The sequence below is a fragment of the Alexandromys fortis genome, unplaced genomic scaffold (assembly GCF_014885135.2).
Source record: "Alexandromys fortis isolate MF-2015 unplaced genomic scaffold, M_Fortis_MF-2015_v1.1 scaffold_64, whole genome shotgun sequence".
Classification (NCBI taxonomy): domain Eukaryota; kingdom Metazoa; phylum Chordata; class Mammalia; order Rodentia; family Cricetidae; genus Alexandromys; species Alexandromys fortis.
Window position 1 is genome coordinate 1659172 of NW_026067976.1, and position 19624 is coordinate 1678795.

Sequence of the window (19624 nt, forward strand, 5' to 3'; positions counted from 1 at the left end):
CTTCTATTAAAATTAGGAATAGAGATAAAGAAGAGAATACACGGGCTGGAGAGTTGGCTCAGAGGTTAAGAGCATTGCTTGCTCTACCAAAGGTCCTGAGTTCAATTCCCAGCAACCACATGGTGGCTCACAACCATCTGTAATGGGGTCTGGTGCCCTCTTCTGGCCTGCGGGCATGGACACAGACACAATATTGTATACATAATAAATAAATAAATAAATAAATAAATAAATAAATAAATAAATAAATAAATAGAAGAGAATATGCACCAAAACTAGCTCACAGCTCATGAACATGGGAACAAACATTTATTGCCAATTATGATGCTCACATGTGATGGAATACCGTGGGGCACACTGGGAGGAACACAAAACTAAGGAGCCAGGAAATTTCACACACAAAAAAAATAACAGAAATAACTGAACAAGCTAGCAGTGCTTAATCGTCACTGTCAACTCGACTGGGTCATAATCATGGAGGACTTGTGTTTGGGTGTGTCTATGAGAAGTTTTATGTGTGTCTATGAGTCCAGAGAAGTTTAAGGAAGAAGGCTCACCCTGGGCGCTGAATGAAGAAAAGGAAAAAGAGGAGATACCAGCATTCTCCTTTTCCACTTCCTGGTCTGCCAAGACGTGCAGCCCAGGTCATACACTCCCACACAGCCTCCAATTCTAGCATGTCTTCAATGCTATGGTGGACAATACCCTTGCAAACCATGACCCAGAACAATCCTTCCTGTCTCAAGTTGTGGGGTACTTGTTTACTGCAATGAGGAAAAACAAACAAACAAAAACTAATTCTTCCACATTAATATCATTAACTAGAAAATGTCTCACTAACAGTAGACATTGTGATGGCATTCTTACACTAGCACAAATCCCCTAAATTTCCAAAGCAACTTACATTCCTGCTTTCTAAGATCGTCCACCACTACAAATAGGTAAGTTCTTGAGACACCCCTTTGTTCAGGTCTTGAATTTATTAGACTAGAAGTTTCCTGATGGTTAAAACATGTTTATCATTGTGCCCTTGTATCTTTAAAGTGTTAAAGCTCTTTATGCATGGTAGACAAATTTAATTAACTGAATTAACATGACTGGATGAATGTAAATTTAGACTCTTAGTTGACTAGATGAGTATCAGAATTGTTCTACTGGGTAGCTCTTAGGAATAACACTGTTGTAAACATTTTGTGTCTACACACAAATGCTTTTGCACGAACACATTTTCACTTATCTTGAATATATTACCAGAAATGGGATTTCTGGGTTATATAATAAGTAATTCAATGATTAAATTTTGAAGAAGTTAGGGATGGGAAAGATGCCTTGACAGTTAGGGGAATTTCTTGTACTTGCAGAGGACCCAAGTTCAATTCCGAGAACCCACATGGTTACTCACAGCCATCTGTAACTCCATTACCAGGGAATCTGACCATCTACTGGCACATGACATTACCAGGCACATACATGGTGGAGAAGCAGGCAAAACACTCATACATAAAAATAAATATATCTCAAAATTATAAATAAATAAACTTTGAAGAAAGTGAAGCTGTAGATATCTTGCCTGATCCCAGGTTGTCTTCACTGTACATTAGAATCAACTACTCATAATACTGATCAATACTTGCTAGCTACCAACTCCAACCAACTCCAAGTGTACTAAAATTTTATGTAGTTAAAATAGTCTAAACCATTCCTCTCCAATCATTTTCATTTCTAAGCTGGCAGCCATTGTTAGTAAATATTTTTGACAGATGAGCACTATGTATATACCTCTATAAACTTCCTAAACAAACTTTGGGAAAAAACAATAGACAAAATGTGAGCATTTGAAACTGTTCTTAATAAAATTCAAAATACATTCTCATATTTGAACCTCTGAATAATACAAATATACTTTAATAGAACAACACTCGAAATCTCAGTATAAAATATTCTCTATAATATAGTCTTCCAAGAAGCACCTGAAAATAAGTCCAACACTGGAAGTCATTAGGAAGACACAAATCAAGACCACAATGAGGTCTCACTGCACATTTAGTAGAATACATCTAATAGACATGACATATAGGTTACTATAACAGTTAAGAATGAAGAGATAAGCTGGGGGGTGTAGTGGTCTCTGAGATTGGCAGAGACATGTGGATCTCTGAATTCGAGGGCAACCTGGTCTACAGAGGGAGTTCCTGGACAGCCAGGACCACATAGAGAAACTCTGACCAGAAAATAAAAAGAGAAAAAAAAAAGAATGCAGAAATAGATGAAGTTTAATTCATTCCTTGAGAGAACACAAAATGAAAGGCAGGGGAGATGGCTCAATGGGTAAAGGGCTTGCCTCTCAAACATAAGGACTAGTGTATGGATTCTTAGCACCCATGTAAATGCTGGATACGCAAGTCAGTCCAATTATAATCCCAGTCTTTGGAAGACGGAGTCAGCATAACCTTAGAAGAAGATAGCTTGTGTGATTAGCCTAATTTCTCACGCTATGGGTTGACTTGAGAAACCCTGTCGTGATAGAGGCATAGAAAAGATATGGGAGAGACCTGACACAAACCTCAGGCCTGCACACACATAAACATATATGAACCCCCATACACATATTCATCCATACATATATAAACACACAGTAAATTGGGAGTGTAGGGATCATGGGAGACGGTAGAAGGGGAGTAGAAGGAAGGGAGAGAAGAGGAGAAGAATATATAGCTTAATTAAAAACAATTTTTAAAAAGGAGTAACAGGGTTGGGAGGAGTGATCGATCCAGATTACCATGGGGAAATCTGCCTGCCTTTCCATAATGGAGGTAAGAAAGGTTAAGTGCAGATCTCCTGGTGCTACCCTGTCCTGTGATTAAAGTCAATGGGAAACTAAAATAGCCCAATTCAGGTATGATGACAAAAGGCCCAGAACTCCAGGAATGACGGTATGGGTCTCTCCAGCAAAAGAGCCAAGGCCTGCTAAGGTACTTGCTGGAGGTGGAGAAAATACAGAATGAGTAGCAGAGGAAGGTTGCTATAAACACTAGCCAAGGCCATGGGACCAGCTGCAGAAACAGAGATTGTAACTGACCTGAGTGTTTGTCATATTTTGTTAATGTGTTTGTGCAGATATTTGTGTTTTTTTCTCAATTTCTTTATCATTTAATATAGCGTCAATTGAGATACTGTCAGTGGTAATCATATTTAAGTCATGAGATAGTTCAAGAATGCCCCTCAAGGAACACTACCACCTGTTCTAAAATATACAATGTGCTTGGGTTCTAAAAGGGATAGTTATAGGACGTTAGGCATAATTATGACCTAGCTATTGATTTCAACTAAGCACTATATAAAGAGATATGATTCTGTGTCAAGTTGACGAAAGGTGGACTTGTGATGGGGATTCTTGGCTGTCAACTTCACTATATCTGGAGTTAACAACCCAAGCAGCTAGGCACACTGGGAGGAACTTTTAGCTAATTGGGTTATTTGAGATCCTAAGAACCACCCGAAATCTGGACTACACCTTCTGGTGACGGCCATTCTCACTGGCAAGGTAATATACATCCTGCTGCTGGATATTCCATCACCAATGTTAGAGCCTACTTCATCAGGATTCCAAATTATATTTAAGACCCGCTGGTCTTGGACTTTCTGTCAAGAGACAATCTTTATTGGACTTAGCAGGACCACAGTCTGTAAACCAATCTAATAAATCCCCTCTATACACACACAGTTTTTTTATATATGTGTGTATATAAATACATAAGTATTTATAAGTGTATATACATATTCACACACACACACACACATTCATTCTATCAATTCTGGTCCTCTAGAGACCCTGCTTAATACAGTGGCCTACAATGGAAAACATGTTCCTTTGATATAAGTACAGGTAAAGAAAGCACCAATCCAGAGAAACATAAATATTTAACTTCTCTTTTAAGAGAAAGGCAAAATAAATAAAATTCTCCTCATATTCTAGGGGGAGCCTATGCAGAAGCCATTTAGAGACTGCTCTTGACAACAAGCAGAAACTTCATTATTAAAAACACAAGGCACTAAGGAAGTCACCAAAAAAAAAAAGCTAAATCTACATTTCATCTCTGGATCTTTTAATCAGTAACCTCAGCTCTTCAAAACCCTTTGGGGAATCTACTTGACATGAGACACCACTTCCATTCATTTTTCTACAAGGTCCATAACTTAGCTAGAGGACCTGACACACAAATGAAAGAAAAGGACATGTAGTCCGGTTCAGAGTACAAACACAACACAAGTGAAGGAGGTCAGGGACATCACTGCATCTGCCTGTAGCTCTATCATTAGAGATCAAAGTCACATGACCCTGTCAACTGTTTAAGCATAAAATAAATTTCTCAAACGACAATTTACATAAGTAGAGGCCCAGTGCCATGGCCCTGAAACAAAAGGGATAGTGCCTCAGAGGACATCTTACTCACTGGTCAATTTAGACCTAAGGCATAATGCATTCCATTATGCTCCTGTGAGATTCTAAGGGGGAAAGACGCACAAAGAAAAATAAAAACTCTGTAAAGCATCAATGCAACCTTAATCACAAGGAACTAGTACACACAAAAATTCAAAATACAAAACTATGCTTTACAATGCTACCCAGTGAAGAAAGAAGTCATTTTCTGTTGGCTAAGAAAAGTCTCTCAAAGGCAAAAGCCAACAACATTTACAGAAAATGAACACACTGCGTTCTACAGCCTTCTTTCAGGAAGAGGCACTCTGTAAATGCCCGCACAATGAAAAGACTTCCAACGACTGGTCAGCTTAGCTCCAAATATTTAAGCAAGTTAACTTCCTTCTAGGAATTACAATGAATATCATTTGAATCCCAGAATCAAAGTTAAGTCTAATCTTGGGACACTCGTGTATGAGTTTCTTGGTGATATTTTCTACTAGGGAGATAAAAAGGTAACACACCCCTGTTCTTTTAGACACTTATATAACAAAGAAATAAAATTAGCCACATCTGAGACGGCATTTGTGTGAAAAGCATGGTTTTATGCCATTTGAAGGCAGGTGAAAAGGTTATGAAATAGCCTTGCTAATTTCTTGGAAGTGACCAAAACAATGCTTTCAGTCATATGTCAAAATCCAAAGCCCTTCACACAACACCATCCACTCCCGTGTTGCCCTCCTTCATCGATGGCCTTTCTACACCCCAAGTCCTCATTTAGCCCCCAAAGGAAAAACCCCTCCTTGTATATAAGCTTATACCAATACCGATGCAGTTTGCTCGCCGGGGTGGCAGAAGGTACGACTGGCATCATTTTAGCCACATCATCATTTCTAGTTCAGGGGCATTTACTCAGATGAGCACAGCTTCCAACCACTGAGTCCAACCCCTCCCATGCTAATTGGCGCCATGAAAACTCTCCCAGTGTTCAGCCTGTGTCATCTTTTAAAGAATGTTCTCCATGTATGACTGAGGGCCGGAAACTCCTGGCTGGACACCCTGCACAGCCACCACACTCACGCACAAATTACTCGAGTCTGCTATGACCCTAAAACCATGATTCTGATTCAAGTAAAAAAAAAAAAATTCCTCATAAAACTTCTATAAAGCCAGGCGGTGGTGGCGCACGCCTTTAATCCCAGCACTCGGGAGGCAGAGGCAGGCGGATCTCTGTGAGTTCGAGACCAGCCTGGTCTACAAGAGCTAGTTCCAGGACAGGCTCCAAAACCACAGAGAAACCCTGTCTCGAAAAACCAAAAAAAAAAAAAAAACCAAACTTCTATAAACACAAAATGCACTTAAAAATGGATTACAAGAACACACAGAGCAGAGGGAGCGCCTGAGTGTGATACCTTCTAAGGGTGAGGTGTTGCCAATGGCCCTAACAATCTGAGACAGGTAGAGGGCAAACGGCAGAGGACTGGGAGTTAAAGAGCGGAAGCAAAATCAGGAAGTGATAAAACACCAAGGCCTCGATTTTAAATTTCTCCACTGTAGGTTTTGATATAGAACTCAGCTTTCCATAATCTCTGAATGTTTTCTTAAAAAAGTAAAAACAACCAATTAAAAAGTGGTGGGAAGCTAAACTAGCCTATTTCAAAAGAAACACATTATTTTTATTTCCCCGTACTTTCCATACATGGCTTGTGAGTACTGAATAGTAACCATTATATAAGTATAACACATCCGGTTAAAATTTCACTTCAAAAATAAGAAACTATATTTTAAAACCTACTTGAAGAAAGGCAGAGTAAATGTTATAATATCCACAAATGTCTAATAAAAGGCCAGTTCCTGCTGTCCTTTTAAAGTTAAAAATAAAACCAAACTACAACTTTCAACTGCAAAGAGTCATTGTGTAGAATATAAAAAGCACAGCATGGAAATAGATTCGAGAAATGTACAAAAAGAGTTTTCATGCCCAGAAAGAACTGAAGGCATCAAAAAAAAAAAAATGGGCCCCAAACTACAAATAACAGAGGGCAGTTCAAAAAGACCAGCAAATCCACTCTCTAATGCATAGCAAATTAAACTTAATCAAGTCCTCTGCAAGGTTACACGGGCAATCCACCTTTAAAAGTCTCCACAAACAAAACGAAGGACCAACAAAGAGGTTCCAGATGCAATAAATACAGAATCCACAGTAGGCGACAGAAGCCTTACTGTACACAGCTGAGAAAACCTGCCGTGGAACAATGGATCACATTTCCATACTAAATTATATTTACCACGCTAAAAATGCTTAGACAACATGCAGGATTTCTATTGGGCATTTTTATATCACCCTAACTCCCTAAAACCTTCCAGACCTGCTGGGTTCCATTCAAAATTGTTCCTACCCCATGGTGTGGTAAAGGAGACCCTAGACAAAGGGTTAGGATGATGGGAGAGGGCAAGGACAAGTACCTTCAACCAGGATTTCAGAAGATAAATAAATAAAAGAGGATAAAATAGCCAAAACATAGCCCTGGCACAGGGTATCTCTGGGGAAATCACCGCTGTGACAAATGGCCTGAAATGAACTCTTCCAGCGGTCAAGAATCCCCAGGAAAGGCCCCTCCCCTCCTTATCTATTGCTCAATTGTACAATACTCTTCTTTGAAAATATAACACCCCGATGGGGCTGGGCAAGATGAAAGAGCTTTTCTTGGTGATTCTGAAACGCCTATTAATTTTTGCCACAACAGACTCACAGCTGACCAAGAAAACACAGGCTAGCAAGCCTCCCGTCCCCATCTAAGACCTTAAGAGGAGAGTTCAGAGTGAATGAGACTCTTTCTGTGTGCAGTGCACTGGCTTTATTTCTGCACACACTGTTTTTTTTTTTTTTTTTCATTGAACCCTGGGCAGCCTGCTCAGACTGGGAGTTATTTTCACACTTAACGGTTTAGATGCAATAAGAGTTGACTGTCTATACTTCAGAGATTTCAGGACTTATTCACGACCGCTTTTGGGCACTCTATGACTGAAGGAGAAAACTTCAAACTGTTCTAAATTTCCTCAAACTTTATCACAGTTGGCAAAGCAACATTATAGAAGGAAAAGAACAAACCCTAGTAAACTAAAGAGCATGCCGACATCTACATTGTCATGCACCTCCTAGTAAATTGGTGGGTTAGAATTTCTAGTATTCAGTAAATATCAGTTATGTTACAAGACTGTTTCTTCACCCAAAATGAAATCCTACATCCCTATATCACAAAAAAGGGAAATTTTGTACTAGGCATCCAGAAAATATTAGCTAAGAGAATATTACCCTAAAAGAAATATATAAAGTCAAAATCAATATATTAGCAGTCTTAAAGAATGAATAAGTATCTGCTTTCTAATTCCAAATGACATTAGCATCTTTCTGGTCAGTTGAGATTTCTAGAAGCTTTGATATGTTTTTTTGTTTAGCCAGTTAGAGCCACAAAATGCATAATGGCAGCATTACTCTGACACATTTGGCATTTGAACAGACTCCATTCTTCTAGAAATCTGTCCTTGGTAGACATGCAAATGAGTAAGCAGCAGCGATTTTTAAGATGAACCTGACTCCACTGAGGACAAAAAAAGTTCATCATTTTGACTTTCAAAGCCAAAGACTTCATTACCTACTGGGTTTAAGAGGGTAAAGGGTTACCTCTTGCATAGAAGCAAGGTTTGGAAAGCTCTTGAAATTCAATTTTAAATCGTTTTCTAGGTGATGTATTTTCTCAAATCCAGGGTTTCTCAGTTTATGCTCCTATCTTTATTGATTTATTCCACTGTCTCAGGCTACCTTTCTAAACTCCTAATGATATTTGATAGTAACAGACAGACAGATCAGGACCAAAGGCTTCTGGGAAACAGATCTGGAACTATGTTGAGTATGTCTATTCATGAACCTGGAGATTACACCAGTGTTTCATAAATATTATCAATCAGAAAACAGATTGAATGGGAAAGAATGCTGACTTCTAAGGGTAGTACACCAACCCCTCAAAACACGTTAGCCCCGAGTTACTAACTATTAAATACAGCCTGGAAAGAGATGCTGAATTAAGTAAATGCCGTGACTTTAGCATACATCACAAGACAGAACAGTAGCAACTTCACAATGAAAACACACAAACATAAAGTGTAGAAAAGCCTTACATAAGATAGAAAGAGATACTGCTCTGATCGGGAGTGGGCTTACTCCTACATATTTAGATGAACATAAAGCTATTCAGTACTAAATGTCAATAAGACAATTTTTATTATCAAAACTAACAGTAATACAGTTTCAACAAGCAAAACATCTCAGAATAACTGATTGGTGGTATTGTTCCATGATTTATTAATTCCCATCTTGTTACCAAAAATAATTTGAGGAGACAAACAGTTAGTGCTAGATTATCACATACTGGATTCCTATCCCAATTTTAACAAATCAGATGCGGGGGAGTGGTCTAGACAGAGCTTCTCTGTGAAGTCATGGATGTTCTGGAACTCACTCTGTAGACCAGACTGGCTACAGACTCAGAGATCTGCCTGCCTCTTCCTCCCAAGTTCTGGATTAAAGGCTTGCAGTTCAGGTGAGGTTATGTTAAAGAGAAGTTTTAATTTAAAAATAGATGTGAGATTGAGACTGCATGATGTCATCAGGAGGGAGACCAAATAAGAGAGAAAACTCCTTTATCCTAGAAAGAAGGAAGAGATAAGCTCTATGAAATGAAATACCTAGATATGATGTCACTGCTCCTATAGAAGAGTGGGTCCAATCTGTGGGTCATGACCCTTGAGGGATATACATAGGATATTCTGAATATTAGATATTTATATTACAATCCATGACAGTGACAAATCACAGTTATGAAGTAGCAATGAAATAATTTTATGGTCGGAGGTCATCACAATGTGAGAATCTGTATTAAAAGGTTACAACATTAAAAAGGCTGAGAACCTTAAAGAAAGAAAGGCTGAAAACCACTACTCTAGGAGAACACTGAAAAGGCAAAGAAAGACAGTATTATAGTGGGCTCAAATTTATTTTTATAAGAAATGATTTAGGTTGGAGAAAAGATTAAGGGTTAAGTATTCAGCAATCCCAAATAGGATTGCTTTAAGTATACAATGAAGAAAATACAGCTGTACTGGTGAGAAAGAAGATACCGCTGGAAAAGAAATCAAACCCTTATCATACATTGTGTGGGGTCAAGGAAAAGAAAAAAGAACTATAAAGAATCTCTATATAGACTCTACCTAACTGGGCACCATCTAATCAGAGGCAAGGCAAACACCAACAGAGCAGATATTAGTCTAGGGTCTTTACTCTAAACTCTCCTTCTATCTCCATTTGAAGCATAAATATGACTATGTGAATTAACCAAAGGACATACTCTTTGTATGTAGTTCTGGGTACTTATCAAGTATGTTTTCATGACAGCCTAAAATCAAAGATTTCTTCTACCACACCAGACAAAGTTTTTCCTATCTTCAGTATGAACCATAGTAATGATATCTTAGATAAATGGTTGAGAAAACTCTTTGCCAAACTCTGGGCATTCCCCAAAAGTTAAGCATTGACAAGCTTGAACCTTATGCAATCCCCAAGCAGGGAATTGGGGAGGGGTTGGAATTATAAGAACAAGAAGACTAAATTACTCTTTTGTTAAAGGAAAGTTAATTGGAATAAAAATGTAAAGGAAATACTTCAAAATGGCAAAAATGGCCCTTTTGGGGAGAGGAGTAAATGATGCATTGTTTTCTCAATGCTGTTGTGTTAAAAATTTGTTTAAGAATAAGATCTAGCTACTTATATTGGGAAAGTGATAAAATTGGTTTTAAAAAAGTACTTCCAATGACAGATGACCAACTAAGGCAACAGAAAAATAGAAGTTCACAGCTCAGTGAGCAGTCACCTGCTGTATCAGTCTTGTGAAGGTCTAACGACCTTCCACCCACAGGGTGGCAAACCTGAAAGAATTATTCTGAGGACACATTTTACCGAGCAAGAACTATATTCACTGTTTGGAGAAGGAAGCATTCACACAGCACAGACTATTCTCAAACAAGACGCAGAGTGAATGCTGAACTTCTCTCTGAAGTCTATTTTCCTGCTAATACCTATACTGCACTTGTGGAACAGGCATAGAAAGTGTTTAACACAAGGACCTTAACACAAACCCACTCAATTTTGTTATGTGTCTTATAATAGTATTTTCATCATCAACAACCATGATTAGCTATAATCTTAAAAACTGTGGTGTGCAGACTCACCATGCCCAACTATAGTCAAGCCAATGGATGATCTCTGACATGACTATTCTATTTATTCAAAACAGTAAACATTCTCTTTGATACACTGTCACTCTGAGAGTAGTCTAATTTTCAGGCAATAATTTGCAAGTCTGTTCTGCTACGCACCCATCTGCCCAATCTAGTCATCAGGAAGGGAAGATTCCTTTGCCAGCCTTCAAGCCAATCACGATTTATTCAGACTACAAAAATGCCACTGACCCATGCCTACTTCTTTGCCTTCATTGATTCTAATGGTCTTTCATCAGAAAATTAAAATCTAAACACATCCAACAGCTCCGTAAACAGCTCCTCAACTTAATAAAATAAGAACAAAGAAAAACCAAAATAGGGTGTTTATTGAGTGTCAAGCTGTGGATTCAAAATCCCTCTGAAGTGAAAAAAGCAAACAACAACAAAAACAAAAACCATGTGAAGCAATCCTGTTCTACCAACCCCCTGCACACCCAAATCTCAGAATACTGAAATTACCACTTACCCAAACCGGATCTTACAGTCTTATAAAATAGCTTAAGAGTTATACAAAACCATTCAGAAATGCCTACCTCAGCCTGGCAGAGGGCATGAAGACCTTGTAACACCAAGGCGGCTGGGGTAGCTTGATCGGGCTTCGTGCATTCATTCAGCACCTGAGAAATGGCTGCCAGCATGTCTGCACCATGTTGATAGGGCCTACAACAAAGGACAGTTTAAAGCAAAATTAGAGCCAGAGAGCTACTATTCCCAGCTCTCTGACTACAATAAAAGTATTAATTCTTTTTTTTTAACCCATGTAAAGATTCACCCTCAAATACTAACAACACATATTCTTCAAAATCTTCATATTATGATTATTTCTACTGTAATTTAATCGTCATTTTTATACAAAAGTTAAAAAAAGAAGACACTTTTGCAAATTTGTGCACACACACACACACTCATCCACATGTACATGCATATGTGCAGGGACACACTTGTTGTGAGTGAGTACCATTTTCCCTGCAGGTTTACTTGCCCATGAAAGCACACATGGATCCCAAAAGTTGATATCTGGTATCTTTCCTCAGTCACTCTCTGACCTATATTTTCAGACCCTGGACCTGGAGCTCACTTCTAGCTAGACGGAGTGATCAGAAAATCCCAGGAATCCAACTGCCACCACTCCTCTGCCACTGGGTTAAACACATAGGCCACCACGCTCAGCTTCTGTGTGGACAATGGGGATCTAAACTCAGGTCCTCTTGCTTGCATAGGAACACTTTACCCACCGTGCAATCTATGATTCATGGTATGCATAAAAAAGGGTGATTATACTGATCATCACCATGATAATAAAGATACTAATACAAGTGATAACTGTGCCCCTACCCCACACCAGGCACCTCTCTTACCTCTTCCATATATATTATGCCACCCAGAATACCTTTAACCTAACAACTGTTTGATCTATTCTCGGAAAGCCTCAAGGGCACAATACTTGTCCCTAATTTACAAATTATCAATAAAATGAAAATGCCTGACAGGATTCTTCTGTCTCATTGTCCCACAAAAGGAAATAATTTTCCTAAACTGGATAAAAAGTGACATATTTGAGAGTACAAAAGAAAAGAACATGAGTAAGTTCTTAAGACTGATCTGGTCTGATAGCCAACCTTTCCTGCACCCCAACCTTCTGTGTAAAATAAGAATGTCAGCGTCTTGTCTCTGAAATCTGTTTTATGCCAACATTTTAATAAAATCTAGACACATGGGTCTTGGATTACATAAGTGTAGCTTTTTTATACCTTAGACTGTTATTGTTTTATGTTAACGGATAGGCTCAGAAAAGAGACAGAACTGTTAGGGTTTAGATTCTTAAACATTCTGACTCAAGATTTTTACTGGAAATAGGAATCTTCCATGTAATCAACAATGGTGTCAACCTACTACCCACCCTGAGGATGCTTCATTTATACTGGGGACCTGGATAGAAATGAGAGGCTATTCACAGGAATTCTACAACACCACGGTCTAGCTCATGTGAAGCTACTGAACTAGGAATCATGTCAAATGCACGCAATCTAGTTCCCCTACAGTTTTACCTGCCCCATTCAAGGGAGGAAAAGAAGAAAAGAAACGTTAGCTAGGGGAGCTTTGCTTGTGTTGTTTCATTCTTAGCTCTTTGATTTATCCCTAATCCAAACCAGGAGTCGGTTCTCTGTCTTCATGTTTTCCTAAAAGCTTAGAGGATAGAAGGAAACCCAACATCATTTTCTCCCGACAAGCTACAATAAGGCTTTCCTACTATAATGCTTACAAGAATCTGGCCTGTTGGTAGTTAGTACATAGAAACACTACTGATTTTTATATGTTGATGGTTTTTGATCCTGAAACCTCACCAAATTCACTTATTAGATCTGCTTGTGTTCTTTCTGTGTGTATTTGTGGGTTTTAGGACTTATAACATAAGGTTATGTTAGCGTTTTCTATCTAATAAAGAAACATAAATTTTGTTTAAAGTAGACATCGCAGTTAGCATTCAATTGCAGCTTTTTGCGATGATGCACATTGTCATTTCTATTGGGTGAAGGCCTAGGGGCAGAACTGCTGGTTCATACGGCAACTATGTATTGTTTTCCAAGGCAACTAGTCTATTTCACGGCCTCACCAGTAGTCCACCAGACTGCTCCTTTTTCCACATGCTCATGCTACCAGTTGTTGGATTATAGACTCCCAAATGGGCATGACATTGGCATCTTATTATGATTTCATTTCACATTTTTTGATCACTAGAGATCTTAAGCATCTCCTAATGAATACACTTGCCATTTTCATATCTACTTTGGGCTCACTGGACAAATTATTTATTGATCTATTTTTTATTGTTTACTTGAGAGAGCTCTTTATTTAGTAAAGATTCAGATTCCTTGAGAGATTAAAGATTATTAAATATTTCTTCTATGCCAGGAAATGTATTTCCACTTTCTAATAATTTTATGGTGGCATCAAATACAGAGATGAATTTAAACAATGAAGATGAAAGACTTTACACTTGAGAATATAAAACATTGCTAAAAGAAATGATGAAGACACAAATAAATGGTAAGATATCCCATATCAAGATTTACTGTGGCTACTTTTTTACCTGCATGCCATGCATGTCCTATTTTCCACTTCCTTTTCTCCATAGCTATTCCTCCCACCCTCTTGTGGTTTCTCTTCTAGTTTCATGACCAATACCCACACTCACATGTATACATACAAACATTAAAAGCTAGGACCCAGGGTGGGAAGACGGCCCACTGGTAACAGGACTTGCCACACAAGTGTGATGCTGACCTGAGTCAGGATCCCCAGATCCCAGATAAGGCAGAAGCTGTGACACTTGTATATAACCCTATGGAAAGATGGCAACTGGAGACTGGAGAGTCCCCAGAAGCTTAAGGACCAGCCCTACAGACTTGCCTATAGGCAGTCAGGATGAACAGGATGAAAACACTTTCTCATCTGAGGTTCCTCCTCTCAAATGACACACACACAAAAAAAAAAAAAGTATCAAGCTGACAAAAAAAGAGAGAAAGAAATAACAAAACAAAATAAAACCTAACTAATACATAGTAATGTATTACACTTTAAAACTTGTTAAATATTTTTCCCCATAAAACAAAACATGTATGTTGGGCCATCACAATTGCCTGGAAGATAAAAGCACTTGCTGACAACCTGAGTTTGCTCCCCAGTGGGAAAGAATCAACTTACTCTGACCTCCACACAAATGTCATGGCAAATGTGCACACATACACATGTAAATAAATAACTGTAATAAAAAAAGTTTAAAAAAAAAAAAAAAAAGAATCTGGCCTGAGAGACGAACTGTGGCACACATCTGCAATCGCAGGAGTCAAGAGGCTGAAAGAGAAGGATCCTGAGTTCAAGGCCAGTCTGAGAAGCCCAGTGAGACCCCGTCTTAAAAATGAAACAACAATGAACTGCTCATGCCTACAGTCTACTGCTTACTTGTCATGGATTTATATACAGAAAAATAAAAAACATGACATGATATATGTTATAATATTAAATTATTGCCCAGAAAAGGATATAAATACACTATATAGGAAATGCAAGACCCAAATTAAAAAGGAAAAACATACTTGATTTTGAAAAATAGTATTTTTTTGGATTACAAAAAATAAAAGCGAAAAGTAACCTCTTATGGCATGCATCCTGAAGAATTAAGGCCATCTTACCTCTGTTTACAGATATCTCTGATGGATGCAGCTTTTGCAATCAGTTTCTCCCACTGGAGCTCCTTGCCCACAGAGAGAGAGGGCACATCAGACATGGCCATGAAACGCTGCAGTTCAGGGTACACACGATCCTAAAAAGACAATTTGACAAAAACAGTAAATTTCCTAACTCAAGCTGAATAATGATTATTTCCTTTTATGCAGCATTTTCACCTCCAAATCTTGGATTGGCATTGGAAATTATATGTATCGCTGCTAATGAGCAGGGAAGGCTGTCGTGATCATGGAGGCTTTCCAGACCACACCCTCTCTACAAAGGCTTTCCCCACCGCAGCACTCCTGTTGCTGTATCAGACAAACGGAGAGAGGCCAGGCATAGAACATAGGATTATTGTATGTTCTCAATTTCTAGGTCAAACACAATTGACTATTTTACAGATCAAAAAACCACAATAAATCACAATTTGCCAATGCAGTCATTGATAACACTCAGTACTATCGTAATAGTAAGTCACACTGTCACATAATCCCTCTCGTCAGAAAAACGAACGCGTTTAACATGCAACAAGTGTACATATAAGCTTACCTGCTTTTCCCACAGAGAGGTCAACAGGCGCAATGTGACAGCTCTTAGTTGTGGAGTGGTTCCAAGCAGTTGAATAACCCGCAGAATCTGCCCTATGCATACCTAAGAAAATATTAAGTTAACTGTTTTCACGAAGGAAGGCAACTTCAAGGTTGCAAAAGGCATTTTAAACTCTTTGTTACAAATAAGAACTTGAGTGTAAGCTTACTTAGCTCGACTCTCCTAAGAAGAAGGGAGATAGGTTTGGGAGGGACTAGTCAGCAATTTAGGGAGCAGGGGCCTAATCTCAGAGCACAGACAATGTGAAAACAGATATTTAGAGATTTAAATAAATTTTTACATATTATAATAATTTTACATTAGCTACTCTAAAACAAAACTAAAAGGGGAATTAAGGATCATGGCAAAATTAGGACTTAAAATTTTATAATATGAACTAGAATATCATAATAATCTTATAATATGAAATTTTATAAAATATGAAATCAATACCAACTATTTAGGTTTCTCCCCCCTTCCTCCCCAAAAGGAATCAGTCAGTTGATATACTAACCTTGTGAACACCAAGTGTCGGTAAAGTATACAATATGTCATTGTATAATACAGGGTCTAATGGTTTTCCCAATTTGAACATCAAAACTGGAATCAGATTTGGAACCTAAGAAAAATTTAAAAGACACGTAAATTGGGCCTTGGAGTGAACTCCACAAAGCAATTCCCAGCTCTTAGTTCTTCAAGGTAAAAATATGACTGTGGATGAATTAGAAGGCTTAGAAATGCCGGCTACTGCCATTAATGGCGATTTCATACTAGCACTAATTTTTCAACTCTATTATAATGGCTTCCACGCGTGAATTGAAACGTGTATTTCTTAAACAACTATGACACTAAATAATATGAAAGTTAATATATAGTCTACCCCAAGGAAGTTTATAGTTCAGACAATCAACACTTAAGCTATACAAACAACAAATAGGTCCACATAGTGATATATCCAATTGGTTATTTTTGTATGAAATAATTAAAATCCACAAAGGGGAGCAGTATTTTAAAATATCTCTATAAGCTCCGGTTTCAATCTCTATGCATAACACAATGAATGAGAAAATAAATTTATTCATTGATCACAAGTATAAATGTTCAAACGGCAATATTTCCCACACTGATTTCCATTCAGCAAAATCCCTATTAAAATCCCAGCTGAATTATTTGGTGTGGGGCACTAGTCCTAAAAGCATGGGATATTGAATAGCAGAAACAACCTCAAATACCTGTATAATTCTTAAATACAGTAAAAGAAATTAAATTATCCATTTTCAGTGACTGAACAGTATTTCACACATATTACAGCTTAATAAGCCTCTTTAAAATTCAGTTCAAGAACTGGGCAGGCGTGGTTGCCTCCTAGAGATTGAAGTGGAGTCCCTATTACTGAAGACACCATGAACTGCGGTCACAGGACTCAAAGGGTCTGAGCTGGAGCTGACCTAGAAACCTCTTCCCTGTGCACTAGCTTTCATCATACTAAAAGACCCTATGCAAGGTGCCAGGAGGGGTGGGCATCAATACTCCTATCCAGCTGGGAAGTCTATGAATCACAGCAATGAGCAGCATGGCAAGGTCTCCCTGAAAGGGATATAGTGGCACTCATGTCTTGGGGGTAACCAAAAGCTGTCTAATTGGACAGAAGGCCTGCTTACCAGAAGGGAAATCGTGTCTGGTCCTAGAAACCTACCCAACTACCCAAAGCGAGTGGAAGCATGGATCTTAGAGGACAACTTCTATCACCTCTTGACCAGACTAACAAACCTACGATCTGCAGTCGAAACACAGACACTACACCCAAAGGCAAGGCAACTCTCATCCCTCATCAAAGAAACTTCTCTTTGGAGTAGACAGAGACCCTGACTCCGGTCAAATACAGAGAACAAATGATTACAGTGTGCCCACCCCCACTGGACACATCTACAATACACCTGCTACACCTACAAATCACGAATATGGGGCAAGATGGGGAGGAGGGCAGAATGATTGTAAAAGCCCAGAGGATCAGAAAACCTGCTGTAAGATTGTGTCTTCTGAAAAGGACAGGGAAACGTCACCTAGGCTCCCCCCACAATAAGGCTGCCTAAAAACACCTGAAGGACAATATTAATACATATTAATATTATATGTGTTAATGTGCAAAGAGGAAATTCCACATGGGCATATACCTAGACAAAGAACTATAAACAACTAATACCTAATGAGAGAGAAAATTAGTTTTCCCTGGGGATGAGCCCCTTAATTGTTATCTAATACCAAGGGTCAGTCTTGAAACCATATACATAGAAACAACACTAAACAGATTAGCAGGTTGTATTGATATATTTATGCACACATATATGTTATAATAACAAAAAAAAGCCAGAGCACAGGGTGCATAGAGAGGTTGAAGGGAGGAAAGGGGAGGGAAAAGATGCAATTAAATTTTAGTTGCAAAAAAAAAATGAAAAACTACTTTGCAAAGGGCAAAAAAAGAAGAAAAGTACTCGACACAGAGGCATGGACCCCATCCCCAGCACTAAGGACACTAAAGTAGGAGGACTAGAGATTTGGGGCTGAGTTGGTTATACAGTGAGCTGAGGCCAGAACAAACAAAAACTTCCTTTAAAATACTGTATGATTCTTCACTATATTTCAGGCCTTAGCTTGGTAGACCAGAACACAGTCCAAAAACTAACCTTCCACTCCACATCTGAAAGGTCTGTGTCCCACATCTACTCAAATCTTCTATCTTAGGAAGCCCGTTTCTTCCAAGCTTCTTAGAAGGCACTGCTTTAATTTCAAGAAGGAAAAATGTCCTCTTAACCCTATCACCAAAACGTGTGACAGCTAAAAAATTCATTTGCTAATGATCCTTGCCCTAGTATATCACGGCAGCACGTGGGCTTTGCCTGCGCTGGCCACAGCCTCGCAGTACACAGCACAAATGCCTAAGTGTTTTCACAGGTGCTGGGCCTTTGCTGGAAAGGAAACTCCATTGCTCTCACTTTGGACAAATAAAGAAAGACAATTTTTTTGAACTGGCTTCTTATTTCCCATTTTAATTAAAAACAAAAGGTTATCTTAGATTGCTTTCCACTGGTCTTAATCAATTATCCCTCATGTGATGGTTTCTACCAGGGCACTCTGACAGACCCTTAGTTATGGGAATGGCAATCAGTGCACTTAGTGGCATTTTATAAAATAGTGTATTTAATCATGTGGCTCTTAAACAAATGCTTTAATTATATTGTCAGGAGAGAAATAAAATACTGTATTTGTGCTCTAAAAGTATTGTCCCTTTAAGAGCGTTGGCCCTCAAGAATTATTCACCCTTTACTCTGCCTGGTTGAGAAATAAAAAACAATGTCAGAAATGTTTACACTAAGTAATCTTTGACTAAATATCACTCTTATAATACAATAACCCAAACTGAGTAATCACATAAGCGAAAGAATAAAGAAAAATACTGTACTGGATAAACACGTATTAAGCACATCTATGAAAAATATTTTGCCTGGAAGGATGGGTTGCTATTTTCCTAATGAAACATTGGCCCGTGTATTTCTTTACCCAGATGCCATCACCAGCTCCTAAGCCTCCTGCTCTTCCAGCTTCCATTCAGCACAGGCAGAAAACGACAGAATGCTCAGACTCTGGCTGGGATTCAGAGTCAGCCATGTCCTGCTCTATTCCATCTTGCTGTCTGGCTTCATAAAGCACAGTGTTTTCTCTTTACAGACTCATAGAGTTCAAGTCGCTGATGAACAAACTGATTTAAAATGTGGAATTGGGACAAAAATCCTAAGACTATCAGCAGATTCCTCAGCGGAAATTTCACAAGAGAGAAGGGAATAAATGCCTACTCAAAATGATATATTGGAGGGGGGAGGCAAACCAAGAATATTGAATCTAGCAAAACTACCAAAACACTACAAATATCAGGGGGGGAAAAGGCATCTTCAGACACATAAATGCTTGAAACCTGCCTAAAGGGAAATGTTAAAGAGACCCCTTCCAAACAAAAAGCAAGTACACTTGACAAGAACACAGAAGCAGAGGAAT

The 19624-nt window shown here is 38.5% G+C and overlaps 1 protein-coding gene across 7 annotated transcripts in view; it reads right to left on the bottom strand.

The window, feature by feature from the left end:
- The window catches only part of Focad (focadhesin), a 1203139-nt gene that overhangs the window by 156714 nt on the left and 1026801 nt on the right, over positions 1–19624 (bottom strand). For all 7 annotated transcript variants that reach the window (XR_007594464.1, XR_007594465.1, XR_007594463.1 and 4 more), the window contains 4 exons: positions 16089–16193; positions 15536–15637; positions 14950–15080; positions 11290–11416 (listed from right to left, as the gene is read on the bottom strand). Coding sequence is in view for 4 of the 7 variants with exons in the window: in XM_050157367.1 (XP_050013324.1) it covers positions 11290–11416; positions 14950–15080; positions 15536–15637; positions 16089–16193 (465 nt within the window). In the remaining 3 variants the exon portion in view is untranslated. The remainder of the gene's footprint in view (positions 1–11289; positions 11417–14949; positions 15081–15535; positions 15638–16088; positions 16194–19624) is intronic.